Source organism: Rhea pennata, chromosome 4 (genome assembly GCF_028389875.1).
Source record: "Rhea pennata isolate bPtePen1 chromosome 4, bPtePen1.pri, whole genome shotgun sequence".
Lineage (NCBI taxonomy): Eukaryota > Metazoa > Chordata > Aves > Rheiformes > Rheidae > Rhea > Rhea pennata.
Genome location: NC_084666.1, coordinates 75,552,595 through 75,568,992, shown reverse-complemented (window position 1 = coordinate 75,568,992; position 16,398 = coordinate 75,552,595). Strand labels below are relative to the sequence as shown.

General features: G+C 41.7%; 1 protein-coding gene across 5 annotated transcripts in view; it reads right to left on the bottom strand.

The window, feature by feature from the left end:
- ANTXR2 (ANTXR cell adhesion molecule 2) overlaps positions 1-15,456 on the bottom strand; it is a 122,227-nt gene extending 106,771 nt beyond the window's left edge. For 4 of the 5 annotated variants that reach the window (XM_062574346.1, XM_062574344.1, XM_062574345.1 and 1 more), the window contains exons 1-7: positions 15,311-15,456; positions 14,138-14,209; positions 11,033-11,104; positions 3,889-3,970; positions 2,719-2,826; positions 2,541-2,609; positions 1,597-1,677 (exon numbers count right to left, since the gene is read on the bottom strand). In XM_062574346.1, the coding sequence (XP_062430330.1) occupies positions 1,597-1,677; positions 2,541-2,609; positions 2,719-2,826; positions 3,889-3,970; positions 11,033-11,104; positions 14,138-14,209; positions 15,311-15,456 (630 nt within the window). Of the gene's footprint in view, positions 1-1,596; positions 1,678-2,540; positions 2,610-2,718; positions 2,827-3,888; positions 3,971-11,032; positions 11,105-14,137; positions 14,210-14,914; positions 14,968-15,310 lie in introns of those variants that run through there. The other variant, XM_062574348.1, reaches the window with a different exon arrangement.
- Positions 15,457-16,398: the final 942 nt, after the last annotated feature.

The following is a 16,398-nucleotide window of genomic DNA, read 5'->3' as shown; positions in this document are numbered from 1 at the left end:
AAAAAGAGCAAAGGCATTTGAAAGCTCTTGGAAGTTGCAAAGGAGGCAGACCAGCACTTTCGTAGCCAGAGCCCACCCCAGAATACCCTGGTTGAGAATGGGGGATAATGGGACAACTGACATGATATTCTGTATACCTTCTACATATCAAATTACAGAACCCTTCAGCTGAGATCTTAGAGAATCTCAGGACATCCTACACCTGCTGCTCCTTAAGGGAGCAAAAATGGAGAAATCTGATTGCTGGAAAGGATTAAATCTGCATGTTAGTGGCCCTTGATGGAGGGGGAATTCCAAATGCAGTTGCTTTCTTAATTTACCAAGTATTATCTTAATACACACACTTTAAAATGTAGTATCCCTTGAAACTTAATGATCTAATCAATTGGGACCAAGCATTCAGCTAGTATAAATAAGATTGTCTCTAATGGCTTCAGTGTTGTGTGAGTTAGCACTACCAGAAAAACTGATTCTTAAGTCTTGAAAATGGCACAGAATGAGATTATAAAAGGAGTACTGCGTGGGGTGTACTCTTTTCAGGAAAATAAATGTCAGTGAATGAAAAGGTTGGCTATATCTTCTTAGACTGTGCAAAGAAGCTTCTGAAACTGCATTTATTCTGAGAGAAGGGAAAAGGTTTTTTTATTATGTCATTAACTTCCACAAAAAACACAGTATTTAAGGGAAGTGATAAATTCTTGGCTGTGTAATATCCTGTGAGTAGTATCCTTTATTTTTTTTTTCTTAAAAAGAGGGAGGGGAGTAAGAGAAGAGAAATGAATTATAACAAGATTTCTCAGAAAAAGGATTTCCTTTTTGCTGTTGACTTCACCTTTGACAACAAATTTGCAATTTTTTCCCCCCGTGCTGCTGAAAGCAGCTTTAACATTTATGAGTTGAAATGATGAATGACACAGTAGCAGCACTCATACCCTTTTGTAAAGCACACAGCCTTAAGCTGGAGATGAGGCAAATAAACTAGGTCCTCACAAAAGTGTCTTTTTGACTCACAGCTAAAATACTGTCCAGCCACTGATCACAACCAAATGTTCTTCCTGCTTTGATCCTTTTTGAGCAAATCAGTCATCAGTTAAACCACCCCTTCTCAGTGATGCGACTTACTCATGAAATGTTCAAAAAAGGCACTGAAAGTCTGACTACTTACTGGGAAAACAAGTGGTTAAAACCAAGGCTAATGCTGGCATTTAGAATACTTCCTTATATACAAAGATTTGTGAAACATAGGCATTTCACACATTCCTAATGCTTTTAACTAGTTGTTCTCAACTCTCCCGACTCTCTCTCAACTCTCTCTCAACTCTTCAGACTAAGCCTGTAGCAGCCATTCCTCAGCACATCCTCCTCAAACTTAGTGCACTTAATTGAGTTTGGACTTATCAAACCTCACATAAAGTCTGGGTGTGAATAATTGCAGGAGTGGCAGGCAATGTTAATTTACAGAATATCATCTCTAAAATAAGGAAAAAAACATAATATATTGGAATCACTGATTTAGGAACCAATTCTGCCTGGAAAAGTGGGAATGAAGGGTATGCTGTAATCTTGACAGTGTTCAGCTTATTATCTGATACTCACAGAATTAATTATTCCTTTAAGTGCTTGGAATCCTCCAGTGACAGGGAAGACTTGTTCTTTTGTATCAGCAATTTTTTCAAGCTTTGGAGAGAAAATTCATGCACACATATGAATTGTATGGCAAACTGAACCTGGTACACTGTTTATCAGCCTTAAAATGTGAAAGGATGTCTAAAAACTACAACTTCCATGAACTTGGCTAGAGGAAAATGTTGAGTACCTTAACTCTCAGCTGAAGAGGCTGATTATGATTTTTCTAAATGATTTTTCTTAATACAGCCTATTGCTGCTAACAGAATATTTCAGTGGCTATCCACTGTGCCAAACACAACTACACTAAGGAAACCTTTTAGGGTCTGTATCTCAGCAGTAATTTTGCTTCTTTTTGATGTTATCTTTCTTGTTTGCCCTGCATTTGGTTAAAAGGTCTTTCTATGTATCTTTTATACTAACGCATCTTTTATATACTTCTCCATTTAAGGCATGTTCATGGAACAAAAGTGAGTATATTGGTGATTCAAAAGCTTTGCCAGAGCACAGGGACTCTAGAAGAGCTTTGAACTGATTAATGGCATTGATCCTTTTTTCTTTTTCCTATTCCAAGTCTGTTATCCATTCTGCTTGAAGCTGGTCTATAGCTACTCTGTTAATGCAATCTGTAATCTGATGTGGTCACCATCTTAGTAGAAAGGTTTGTTGCTACACCTTTTTCTGCAGGCAGCTACAAGGTAGCAAGGCTATTTCCAACAGGTCTTTCCTGCAAGAAAAGTAACACCCACACATTCTACTTATGTCTATCTACACATCTGGGTTTGTTTTCTGAGCCACAGAAGACCTTATACTGCCTAAGGTAACCCCAAACTATTTCCTCTATACTTAATAAAACCCTTTTAAAACCCTGAAACAAGATATTGACTAGTAGTTTAAAACAGTAACTTTCTTACCTGATCTTGTACAAAATCAAGGACCCCAACACAGTAAACTCGAGCCCCCAACTCTCTGGATTTCTTTGCCTGCTCCAGAACAGAAAAGAGGAGTAAACATTTTTTTTGTTGTTGTTGCTGTTGTTCAACAGGCAACATGCTCTTTGGAATATAATAAGCACTTTCAACAAGTGCTCACCTCTTTCTCTGCATACAAGGGAATCTGACCATCGAGCTTGCCATCTGTCAATGCAATGATGATACTGGAAAACCTCGAGGTGCCTTGCTTCGCAATTTGCTCATTAGCCTGAAAATGAAAAATATTTATCCAGCTTAAAAGTATATCTGAACGTGTAATCAAGACACGTCACCTAAGCTAATGTAGTGTTTGAAACAACACACTACCTCATGTTGAAACCCTTCTCTTTAGACAATCTTTCGATTCCTCTTTACTAGTTACTAACAAGGAAACCGTTCTTCAGTGGTAGCAAGAGTTCAGGCGAGGCTGTAGGTCCAATCTGGATTGGACAAGGATGATGACTGACTTGAGTTCAGCAGTGAGCCCATCTCCAAAGTGCTGGTGAAACTTTGGAAAAGCTTCATTCTTTCAGGATGGATGCTCTGTGGGCTCTGAAGCTCACATTTCTTTAAGCGCACCATAATGTTTCTTTTAGCAACCCCAGATTTTCAATGCTAGTCAAATGGTTCCGAAGTATGAAAAGAATAGCTTAAAGCTATCATTTTTTTTAAACAGTAATAAACTTTTGTTTGTCTTTTCAGTGCATGCACTGCAATTACAAACTTGCTTCTACAGCCATAAATGAAGAAAAATCAGTTTCACAAATCATAATCGCAAAACAGTGAAAGCTTAGAAGCTCATCTCATCCCTCACCTTCAGGGCCCAAACTTTTAGTGAAATGACAAAGTATAATTTTATTGTACCCAAGAAAATACAAGGAATTGGGAACTCCATAATTAAGATATCACAAAGTTAAGATCAGTTGCTCTGAAAATGCTCGTCTGTGCAATTAATTGTCTACAAGAACATTCTCCAGGAGACACAATTATACTCACAGCCCTACAAAGCTACATGTGACTATTTACCATGTAGTGTGGTATGCTGTATGATCTATGACAAAGAACCACTCTCTAGTGCAAAGGATAAAACCAAACAAATGGCGCATGTCAAGTTTTGATGATGGTTTATCTCCTGCATGGGATTTTCTGAATAGCTGGACAGTCTTGAGACCACGTAACAAAAAAAGATTTGAGTGTAGCAGGCTGAAATATGCAATCCGTTACAGGTTGTTGTTATCTAACGGGTCAGAAAAGAGGATATTTTAATTGCAATGAGATGGGTAAAACCTACCTGTTTTAACCCTTCGTGTATGTATGTGTCACCTGCTGGTTTTACCTCCTCTAAATCCTTAAGACCTTTCTTGATTTTCTCTCTGAAAGCAATAAGATAAAAGACTTAGAATGGCTGGGGGAAGCAGCTAGCTTATTGATGGAGGAATTTGTCTATCATAAATGAGTCCTGAAATTAGAACCTGTAAAATAAAGCATTTAGTTGAGATCTTATGTGAAGGCAGATTTTACATTCACAACGGAAGCGACACTGTGGGTAACAGATATTTTAGATCTAACCAGATGATATGCCATAGTGAGTCAAAGAGTTAGATTCAAGTAAAATCTTTCAGATGGAGTGTAGACTGCAAAGATATGGCCAAAGCCCAGAATTAAACAGCCAGGTGGAAAATCTGTTGTTATTTTAAATTTAATATACTTGCTTAAGCTGACGTCACTTCTAATCAAACTGGATGTGAAAAAAGAACAACAGTTTTCTTATCTGTATCAACATACATATATATCACACACATATATTCCATTCCATTATTTTCCATGACAACATGCAGGTATATAAAGGGGGGTGGAACAGAATCAAAGCAACTGATACCTAATGAAATTTTCTAAGAAAGAAGTTAAATGCAGCATTTTGCAAGACTCCTCTAATAGTTGAGGCAATAGACCAGAAATCAGGATAAGGTTTTAAAATTTTTGGCTCTGTTGCTGTCTTTTTATATGGCTCTTGACATGGCATTATATCTATACAGGATGCAGTTCACTTATTCTAACAGAATAATGTTGTCATGGGCCTTAAAATAAATCCATTGTTGACTGTGAAATTCTCAGTTAACTATGGTGGTAAGACTGGAGGTGCTGGCAGGTTTTACAAAGAAATCTACTTCCAGCACAGTCAGTATAAGCAAAAAAAAAAAAAAAAAAAAAGGGGGGGGGTGCGAGGGAGAGAGATTATATTGAAAGAATCAAACTTCCAGTGAAGCCCATGAAAAGTTGCTCTGGGAAAGGACTAGTAAAATCAAAGTAGAGACACAAAATTTGGGCCAGAATATATAGTACTACAATAAACATAGGTGACAACGAAGAAGCAAGCAGCGGTGAGGAGACAGATGGAAAATACGTTCCAGGATGTGTGAAAGCTTTCCTTAGGGCAAGCAAAATGAGAAAGAATGCACATGCCGCTCTGCCTCAATGCCACCCACAAGTCATTTGTTCCACCGATGAGGTTCCTCTATATTTAGAAGCTCTGTTCCAAAAGTACAATCCGTAGTCATGATGTTGAATTTGCGATTATCTCCTAAACAGAAGACTATCGATACAATTGCGAAAAAAGAAATGCTGCGTTAAATAGATAGAGAACAAGTTACGTAAGATTATACAATCTGTTTGATCCAAATATTTTACATTCAGCATCTATAGAAACAACTTGAAAGTGATTATGTAGGAACGCAGATTATAAACCACATACTTAGTGCTTGCCAGAAATGAGTGGCAGCACATCACAGGCGTTAGTGTTCTGCTGCCAAGAAACAAACAGCAACTGAAGTCCCAGTTTTCTGAAACAGACTTCACTTTGCAAAAATAGCTTTTGCACAATCAGTTTGGTTTTATTTATTGAGAATTTCTTGTGACCCGGCCACACAGAAATCTCTGGTGTTTCCAGGCCTCTGCCTACAAGGGATTCCAGGAAAATCTTTGGCAGCAAGAGCTTCTTTAGCTGCATTTAATCAGTCACTGTCCCTCTCTCTTAGGGTATAGATGTATTAGGTCCCGACAGATGTGAGCAAGCTCTACTCATGCTCTGGGGTGGCCAGAAAGTGAATTCTGGCCCAGAAGTCACAAAGCCATGTTAGTGCAGGACGGGGGCCCAAGCAAATGAGCTCCAATAGACAGCAAGAGAGGCTAGTTCAGCCACACTAACAAGGGTATGCAGTCACTGGCTCACACCAGCAGGTGTGGAGGGTGGCACAGAAGCATGTGTCTTGTCTTAATCCTTTTGATAACAGGACACTCTTTAGTCAATCATGCTGGTGTAGCTTGCTTTCTAGTACCCCTCTGAAGCCCTCTTCCCCACTCTGCAGTCCTCTAACACAAAACTCTCGTCTCTCTAGTTCTGTAATTTTTTGCAGCCATGAACTCTACAAGGAAGGTCTGGTTTTATGTAAAACTCAGCTGTACTGAAAGAACAGAACCATGATCTCAGTCTGTGTGCCTGCAGTACAATTAAATAACAGTAATAAAGGCTAGAGTGCCACTGGCTTCATGGTTTAAGTTAAATAAGAGAAGGAGGAAGAAAAAAGAAAACAAAATTCAGCAACTTGCAGCCTGTCTGTGTTTGGGTTGAATGATTACAAATATAATATCTCTTCCCAATTCAGCATATGTGCTGCATCACACCTCTGTCTTTTAGAAAAGGCACATTTAATTTGTACCAGCTATCCTATCTGTTTTTTCTTTTAAGCTTTGTAACTAGTTCAGATAATTCTTCCAACACCAACCAGGCAAATACAACCATGGCTACAAGCTCTGTATCGTATTGTTCTGGGAATCTGTTCAGGTAGTTCATGAACTCCTGCTAAGCTGGGACAAGAGGTGAAATCCTAGCCAGGCTGAAGTCAGGAGAGGTTCTGATGGAAGTGCCCACAGCTTTGTTCTCTTTGGGCCTCCTCCGCTGTGCTCCATCTCAGAAAGCAGGACCTTCAGCCAACATTATACATTTCAGTTGGAGAAGGCATGTTTGCTATAGAGCTGAGCCTAATTTTTAGTGAGGCGTCCAGACCTGTCTACAAACACTGCTCCCTACACAGACTAAAGTCTACAATGTTTTTGTCTTGCGCCTTCAGTGCCACCCCAAGGCAGGGCACTGCAGAGCTAAATTCAGGCTTTAGAACATGTGGTTTAATGAAAAGGAAATTGCAAAGCAGCCCAGCCTTACAAACTAATGAAATCAGTTCCACATAAACTGCAATGTATGTTCACCTCTCCTTAACTGAGCATGCTCCAGCCTTCAGATTTTACTTTCCCATCCGAATGCAGCTACCGGCCTTCCCAAACTCAATTTGTGACAAAACAGCAAGCACCAGATGTTTACTGCAGAGATCTCTCTGCACAAGCGCTGCTGCACCAAGCTGGAAGATCTTACTGAGGTAACTCAACAGGTACGAAAACTGTTTTCAGCACTATTCATATCATCTTGCCTTAAGAAAATTTAACCAATGCAATGCTAGAAACTGTTGTCAGCAGCCAGGTGGTCTGACTGCTAGTGCTATTAATGTGCTGTGTTTTTTCCTGATGTAGATAGGGCCAGAACCAGTAATTACTGACAGTAGAAGACAGAGGTAAGATTTCTTTAAACTGCAAAGAATGTAGATCACACCCCTGTTCCAGAAGAGCAAAGATAACGCTACAGGCCTGTGATGAATCACAGGCTATCTTAACATCTCAGAGACACAGTACTGGTTTTGAGAGTAAGCACACTTAACAGAGAGGGGACAATCATTTGCCTTAAAGGAAATAAACATATCTCCACATGTACAAAGCGATAGGATTAAACTTGATAGAAACGAAGGTGCTTGAAGACTGAAAGTTAAAAGCTATTCAAACCCTTGCTCTTTCTAGAGAGACAATTTTGCCCTTGTACATTAATGCTGCAGAGGAAAGAAACAGCTGAAATTACCACATAAATGTCAGGTCATACTGAAGCATGGGGCATCCTGCAAAACACTGGGTTTCCATAAATGTTTATGCAGTTTTAAGTAGTGGTGTTCTTAGCTCTTCTGCAGGGTAGATTCAGGGTAAATTCTGATTCCCCAATGAGTATACGCTTATCAGAAATGAGGCCACCTGCCTGAGAGATAACGTACATGATCTCTACCAAATTAAGGCAAACAAAAACTGTACTTCAGTATTGCTGTCAAGCAAGCAATATAGTAAGTAGGAAACATTATACTTGTTTGGAAAATACAGAAAGAAAAAGTGTTGTTTAACAAAAAGACGGGTGGGTGGTCCTACATCCCTACCAAACACACCATTGAAAGTAAACCTTACACTTTGGCCTCCTCAGATGTGTAATCTGGAGGAGGTTCTGCCTTTCTATACCTCTGAAATACTACAGAGGGTGAGTACCATAATAATAATTACTCTGCTTCAAACTTCAGGCCTCCTGCATGAGCGCAGTCTGGAAAAGAGTAGCTGATTTTCCTGTACTTTATACACATGGCAGATCGCAATCTCTGCAGATGGCTCTATTTTGGCAAGCTTCCTGCATCAAAGTGCAGGGTTTGCTCACATGACTAAGGTTGAACATGCATAAATGCCCAGCTAGATTACAGGATGTGCATGTTTCATCATGTCTCTGGGCAATAAAGGAATAGCTACTGAAGTCTACCAGACTCTGGACAACGGCAGCAAGGTTCAGTTGCTAATGCAGTACATACATAAAGGTCTCTGATCCTGTCACCCTCATTAACAAAAATCTTCCATGAGCTACAACAGGAGCTTCTCCTGAGCAGAATCAGCAGTTTTAGTACTGGCCACAGATGTTGGTCAAGTGCTGTAGAATCCAGTTTACGAAATGTACAATTCTGCTGGCCAGCCAATAGTTTGGAAGAAGAAAATGCAGAAGACACTATATCATCTACATGACATTCATAAAAGCACCTGCTTTTCCAAGCAACTCACTTTTTAAAACTAGTAGTATAATTGAGCCTCCAGTGGGAATGCAGAAATCTTTGTTTACTGCTTTGCATACACATTTCCCTTGTGGAATTTAACTGGAAATTGTATCTCTAAAATAGGATATAACCACTGTGAGAAGTCTTCTCCACATCAATGTTATTTTTATTTTATATATTTATTGTAGCGCTGTGTGTACTGTGGTTAACAATGACTTATGTTTCCTGAGTTACTCACGTAGCATTTCTCACAGTCAGCAAATCTTTGGTGATCTGGAGGCTTTAGCTCCATGGTATGTGGGTTTCTTTATATCTGAAGCTCTAATTTGCAACAGAAAACAGCAAGAACTTTGTGTGAATAATTAGAATCCTAAGCCTTTTAAAGATAACAAAACCTTACCACTTCGAACTAACTATGAAAAATGAATTGTGATTTCCTGACACTTGTGAATTAGCAAATAAATGGGTGGGAAGGAGGGAGAAGAGGAAATCCCTGGCAATCCAAAATGCTCATAACCAAATCAAGGCTGCAGCATCCCAAAATCGCACTCCCCTCCCACCCCCTCAATACTGCAGTGTACTCAGCAGCAGCATCTTCTGTATAGAACAATGGGAGTAACAAATACTAAATCATTTTCTGCTGTTGATTCCTTTAATATTTAAAATAACAGCTGTTCCAGGTGAATCTAGCTGTTCTTACTGTCCATTTCCTCACTCTCTATAACTCCTCCTAAATAACAAGGGTAATTTCCTCTCCACTACTATAGTCACAAAAGCATCAGCACCCTTTGCATTAAAAAGTCCTGCAGAGGAACTTACTAGAACTGAAATGGGTTCTTCCTATTTTTAAACTAGATTTCCCAGAAAAAAAACATGGTTCTTCCCACGACACAAAGTGTGCTACAGATGTGCAATGAAAAAGGCACTTGTGTTTCCATGGCTGGATTCCAGAGTTCTGCCCAAACATTCAAAGTGGTTTGAATGCTATCTGTTCTGACTCTCGGTGTTTGATAAGGAATAAGCCACTGACAGGGATTAAGAGCCTATTGAAATTTAAAAAAAAAAAAAAAAAAGGAAAAGGAAAAAGAAAAGAAAAAGATCTCATTGACTTTAGCAGTCCTTGGAACAAGCTTAAGTGTCCTCTTCTGACCTCCTTCAAGCCATCTGGAAAAATGGCTTATAACCTTGTCTCTCTGCAACTCTGCAGACAACAGATCTGATATCCAAGTCAGAGTGGGGGGAGGTGAGAGGTTAGCAGTTCTAAAGTCAGACCACTTCTTAAAATGCTAAAACAGGAGGGGCTTAGAATTATGACTTTAGACGTTCTACTCTAGAGTGTCACCATACATTTCTACAATGTAATACACTTGTCTGTTCCCAATGACAGCTCTCTCCAGCAAGTTCTTGTACTTGCTATTATGTATTATTAAAAAAACAGTAAAGTAACTGAATATGACAGACTCTGCTTTGTATTGACTCTATTAGAGGAAGCAGAAAGGAAAGACTACCTCTCTTCTACCCTGCCACAGTTCGTTAATAAGATTCCTAAATGGTTTATCTAAACGTTCAAAACCAAAAAGTAGTTCAGTCCAGTTGGCTTTCAGACCAAAGGGAGATAGAGAAGGTCATATTTTGACAGGGCTGACAGCGTATTTTATTTGAGAAAAAATGAATGGGAAATATCTTGGTGTTAGAGTACGGGAGCAAACAAAGCTTGGACCACCAAGGACAGTGCAACTGTCCTCTGCCAAAAGCAGTGGTTCCACAATATGGATTTCAAGTCCCCATTTTTTTTTTTTTTTTGGGGGGGGGGGGATTTTGCAGCAATCTCTTTTATGTAATTTCCTCCTCCTGTTTTCCCCACCTATCCCTGACCTATCCTAGCTATTGATCACTATTTCCTTTAGAAATCAGAATGAGCAGCCTTGAACAGATCAACTGAAAGGCAGATGTCAGGCACATCAAACACATCCATTGTACCAGAATGATCTCACACCTTCCAAGCGGTACAAACTCCACTGTTCAAAACTTATTTTAAAGTCATGATTTTAAAATATAAAATGAAATACCTACCTTGTATGAGATGGGAAATGTTAATTTATCACTGTAGGCTTTACCTGTATATCAACAAATTCAGAGGACTTTTATCTACAGATCTTGTTTTATAAAAGTAGGAGCAAGAAATATTTCTTCTATTGTGCCAAGGAAGATGCAGAGTTATGCAGATGAAAAAAAATGCCTTTAGCTGTAGTACAAAGCAGTGGCAGAATTCAGATCAAGAATTTCAGTCTCATCATTCTTCTCCTTTATTTTCACTAGGCTATCTACTGAGATGTTCACAAAACTAAATCCAGCTCTACGCAGAAGTCACCACTTAAAGGTATCAGCTATTGTTCAGTGTCTGTTACTGTTCCTCTGATTAATAAGAGGCCTTTAGAGGTAGGGCAGGAGGAGGAATAAAAAAAGTTGTACACTAACCTGTCTCCAGTTAACGGCATAATGACGTGTGCCTGGGTGGAAAACACAATGAATGATAATCTCATCTTCGGGCTTTTAAAAAAGTGAAAGAAAAAAAAACAACACATTTAGACAAATGAAGAGAAATGTATAGATGCTCACTATTCCATTCTCACATTCATTTTTTACTACTATTGTCTTCATCCTCTAAATTCCAATGTGCTTTTGAACTACAAATCAAGGCTGAGAAAGGAATTAAAGGGTTTGTGCCCATCCAGTCCTTGGCCAGATACTCTGAGACTGAAGTAGCAAAACTATTATTCTTTTTTGCCTGACTGGAATGCAAATTAACACAAGTTAAACTTAGCGTTAAGAACTCAAACAATCCAACTGAAAGTGAATTTTGTAGTTCACGATATACTAAAGTAGAAAACGTGACATGTCCTTTTATAATTTCAGTCATTGATGTAAAAATAGTCCAGGGATGTACACTCATAGTCTGGGGCATTAAACATGAACACATTCAAAAGTGAGTTTCCCCCTTTAAAGTTTGATCTCGACACAATGTAAATTTTGAACTGCACTTTTTTGGTCTTAAAATCATCAAAATGAAATAAATGTTACCCTCTTACATATTTTTTTTTCAAGATAAAAGTAGCATAAAAAATGCTTTCAAAGTATGTTTCCATCTCAGTAACATATAATTGTAACAACTAAAATCGACTTCCTTAAAAGTAACTAGGGAAACAGTACTGCATGAAGTGCATTTATTAAGGATTTTTTTTTTCCAGAAGCCCATCTGTCTCTTCCAACAAGAGTAAGAGGAATTACATCGAACTATCGGTGGAGAAATGTGTCTCTTAAGAACTGATGCTCTGGAAGCCTGATTCAGTTATTTTCCTCAGGTAAATTGTAACAACATCTCTCCTACCTTCCTTTAATTTATACTTATGACAAATTCAATATATTTGTTAATTTTATAATCCATACTATTCGTGTATCAGCATTAATTTATTGGTTTAGTGTTACTGAAGACATAACACTTGTAAAGACGAATGACCATAATTTTTCAGTTCATTTGCATTAATGATACTACTTAAGAAAATAGGCGTCATGCAAATATAAGTACTCAGCAAATCTTTGGCTGCACAGAACTTGGATTTAAGATCCAGCCTTGCAGTTTCTCCATAAAGGTTCTGACTACAAAAAAATAAAATAAATAAAAATAAATAGATAAATAAATCACAGAATTGGTTCCTTATGATCTTGTTCCAACTACCTAAATCCCATCTAAGTTCTGCTCATAATATTTTCCGCATGCCAGCTCCGTATCTTCTGAAATGCTCCACATGAAATTGAGCAACGTTAATATTCTAGGTCACGGGCTTATTAGTCTTCTTACTTGCTGCAGACAATTGCCAAAAGACAAGAAAGTATCTACGATCCCAGTCTCTGTGGATTATGTCACTAACCAGCCCAAGTAATGTTAGACTTCCCTATTTGAGACATAACTCTTCTGTATAGAGAAGCTTCAAAGCTATGATCTAACTCATTGATTTGTCTTCAGGAAAACCATGAAACTGCCCTCTTCACAAGGCATCCTGTTTCTGTGTAATTCTTGCAGCACTCAGACACTCTGATGACAGAGGATCGTACAAACACAGCAGCTAGATCAGGCAGGTCTTCCAGAACCAGGATAAGCCATACACAGTGCTATTACTGCAAACCTGCACATTACAGACAAGCCAAACTGAAGAGCAGATGCACAGGTCACACTGCTCTGAATTAATTCCTAAGTGAAAATTTTCATTGTGGACTGAAGCAAACAACTACCAAATGGTTCTTTGCTGTTCTTCCCACAACTACTCTTTTCAGTTCAAGAAGTGTTAAGGTTGAATGACTCCATGCCCTATTCTGAAAGTACATTGAGACCTGAAAGTAGGATGAAGGCCTTACCAGCCTTCTGAGGCACTCCAACCCCATGAGGAAAACATACAGGGAGATGTACTGTTAAGGCTCTCACAAAAGCCAAACAACTGTCATGCTGTGAAGGGTTTCTGCCACATAAGGTTGAATGCTCAGAACCGAGACACCCAGTAAGATACTCTTAGGTTAGACTGGCTGGCTCTGCACCACTATTAATCATCCTTCGTTGTGAAAGGTCAGTGAAGTAAATAAAATTGTTTAGTTGTATTTCAGAAAACATGGCCAGACCACTACACAACCCAACTGTTGCAAAAGGGAGTGTCATTTGGCTGCAGAGGATGATGAACTGAAGAATTTACTCTGGACAAGCACCACCATCTCTGTGGGGACAAATGTGTTTTTCACTACTTGTTGAAAAGAGGAAGCACTTTGCTCTCAGGGTCTTGTTTTTCTTCCAAAGCTTACAAGTTAACTTTCAAAAGCTTTTGTCACTCACTTGTTTTACATAAGATCTGTCTTTTACAAGACGAATGTAAGCAGTATTTCAGTATTTGATTATGCAAGCCTTGTAATTGCTCACTGCATTTAATTTTCTTAAAAAAATATCTAGCTCTGTGTGTTTGGGGGCTCTGATTGTTTTATTGGCTTTCTTTTTTTTTTTTAAGATGCTACATCACAGTAATCCTCATCTCTTTGTACAGAGTACAGTTAGGCAGTATTTACAACAGACATATCTGCAATAGTAATAGTTGCCAGACAATAGCACTAGTCAAGTACACATCAAGTTAACCACATCCATGGGATTACATATATATATAATACATGTATCACCCAACTTATATTGTTAACATGGCACAAACTTCATGCACTTTCGTCTTCCCTTGCTTTTGGCCTGCATCATCTGTTCATATATATTCAGACTGTCTTATGGCTAGTCCTCTAAAATTAATATACAAGAAATACTGTATCAGAAATAAGCCACGTGGCTTATGGAAAAACAATGGTTTTAAAAAAATCAAACCAGATCTTATTCATTCCAAACATGAGAAAATGAAGAAAAAGTTTCCAGTATTTTCTAGCTATTGGGGCACTAAGAGACAAAACTTAACATGTCTGGGAAATATGCACATCTAATAACCCTACAGAAGAGTGTTTTTTTCAACATATCCCATTATAGAAGTTACAATGAGCAAAACACACCTCACAAATCTTTCTGTCAGTTGATTTACAAAATCATATATTTCATGCCAGTTCTGTGCTACACTCCCAGATCTGAAAAGAAAACAAAACCATGTTAGTAGCTCTTATTTAAGGAAAGCAGGCAAAGAAGATGACAATTTCAGTGAGAAATTAGACAACATAGGACTATTTGTTTTTCTAATTATTTCAAGTTACCACAAATCCAGGTTCAGGGTGGTACTGGCAAGTAATTTTTTTTTGTCACAATTTGTCAAGGCAAGACATAGCAAAATATATGCAGTAAATAGCACATTACACTGAAAGAGAGCAAAGCAGTCTTGCTGCGAGGCCCGGCAGCATCAATTCAAACAGTCACCCTATCAAAGCGAAGGCTTTTCTTCTCTCTCTCCACTCGCAAACGCCAGTGGGCTGACGGTGACCTGTTATGTACAAATCTCACAATTAAAAACATGATAATCAACAGCTGTTGCGGGGGAGGGGCGGCAGATGCTGCTGGTTGCTCACGCTGACTGAAAAATGTCCACAGATGTACTTTTGGTCAGGAAATGCAGCCTCACTAAAATCGATTCTCTTCACCCCCCCCCCCCCGGAACTTTACAGTTTCCGTTATCTCGGAGCGGCGGGGAAGGGGAGGGGGTAAAAAAAAAAAAAAAAAAAAAAAAAAAAAAAAAAACCACTAAGAACACCCTGATCTTCAGCATTACTCTGACTGACAATGTAAAAGAGAAATGGTTTGAAATGGTTTGCGAAGGCTAAAAACTTTCTGCGTCTCCTTACTCCGATGCTTTCTGCTTCAGTATGGCCGTGAGGCAAAGCCATGGACTCCGGCACCGCATCCGCGCAGCTTGCTCCCGCGGCGCCGCTCCAGAGGAGAAAACTTTTCTCCCCCGGGGCCGCTGGCAGAGCGCGGCGCTCCCGCGGCGGCCGCGGGGCTCCAGCCGCGCCCCCTCAGCGCAGCGCAGCGCAGCGCAGCGCGCGGCCGTTGGTCCGTAACGGTCGGCGCCGCGCGCGCCGAGCCCCGCGCCACACGCCGCGGCGCCCCTCAGCGCGCGCGTCCCCCCGCCCCCCCGGCACAACGGCTCTCCACAACGGCTCTAACGGCCGCGCGCCCGCACCTCCCGCCGGGAACAAAAGCACCGCCCGCAGGCGCCGGCCCCGCCGCGCAGCCCTTACTTGTCCAGCACGAAGTACATGTCGAAAGCGCCGTGGCACGACGGCCCCTCCGGGGCCGGAGCGGCGGCGGGCAGCAGCAGGAGCAGCAGCAGCGCCGGGCCGCGGGGGGCGAGGCGCCCCCGGCGCCGGAGCGCGGGCCAGGCCATGGAGCCCCGAGGCGGCGGGCGGACGCGGGACGCGGCTCCGCACACGGCGGCGGCGGCGGCGGCGGCGGCGGCGGCGGCGGGGGGGAGGCGCGGGCCCGGCGCGGCCGTCCTGCCGCTCAGCGGGCGCGGGCGGTGCTGAAGTAGCCGCCCCTCGCCCGCCGCCGCGGCTGGCCCGGCCCGGCCCGGCCCTCCCCGCCCGTCAGCGGCGGCGGCGGCTGTGCCTGAGGCGGGGGCCGAGGCCGGGGCCGGGGCCGGGCGGGCTCGGCGCGCCCCTCTGCGCCTGTGTGGCGCGTCCCGCCTCCCTTCCTCCCTCCCTCCCTCTTTCCTTCCCTTCCTCCCTCCCTCCCTCCCCGCCCGCCGCTGGCGGCCACCCGCAACTTCGGCAATGGCGACCCGGCGGCGGCCCGGCCCCGCTGCCCACCCCCCGCCGCCACAGGCGCCACCCCGGCAGGCGGCGGCCTCCCGGCGGTGCCTCCGGGGTGGCGGGGCCGGCCCGCGGCCACCGGGGCCCCGCGGCAGGCCCGCTCCCCGTCGGGGTGTGTGTGTGTGGGGGGGGGGTGTCCCACCTCCGCGGGCGCGGGGTTCAGAAATGGCACCGCTTTCACTCCTTGCTCGTGTCTTTTCGGCAGGGTGAGCCCCGCTGCTGAGGACAGCGGTTAGAAACTGAGAGGTGAGTTTTTACGAGGTCGAGGCGCACCAAGCGCGAGCTTCATGAAACCCACCAATATTGCGATGGAGCCGAGGGAGTAGAAACGCCCCATCTGGTTTCAGCTTGGCTTGCGCAAAGTTTAAAAACCCACAAGAGCTGGCCAAACTGATTACAACATGCTAGAAATATTTTTTTCCATGCTAACGCTGAAAACTCTTAATTAAAACAAAACCGTGGCTCTCTAAGCTTTTCATACTTTGGAGCACAGACGTCCTCATCTGATACGTTAATCT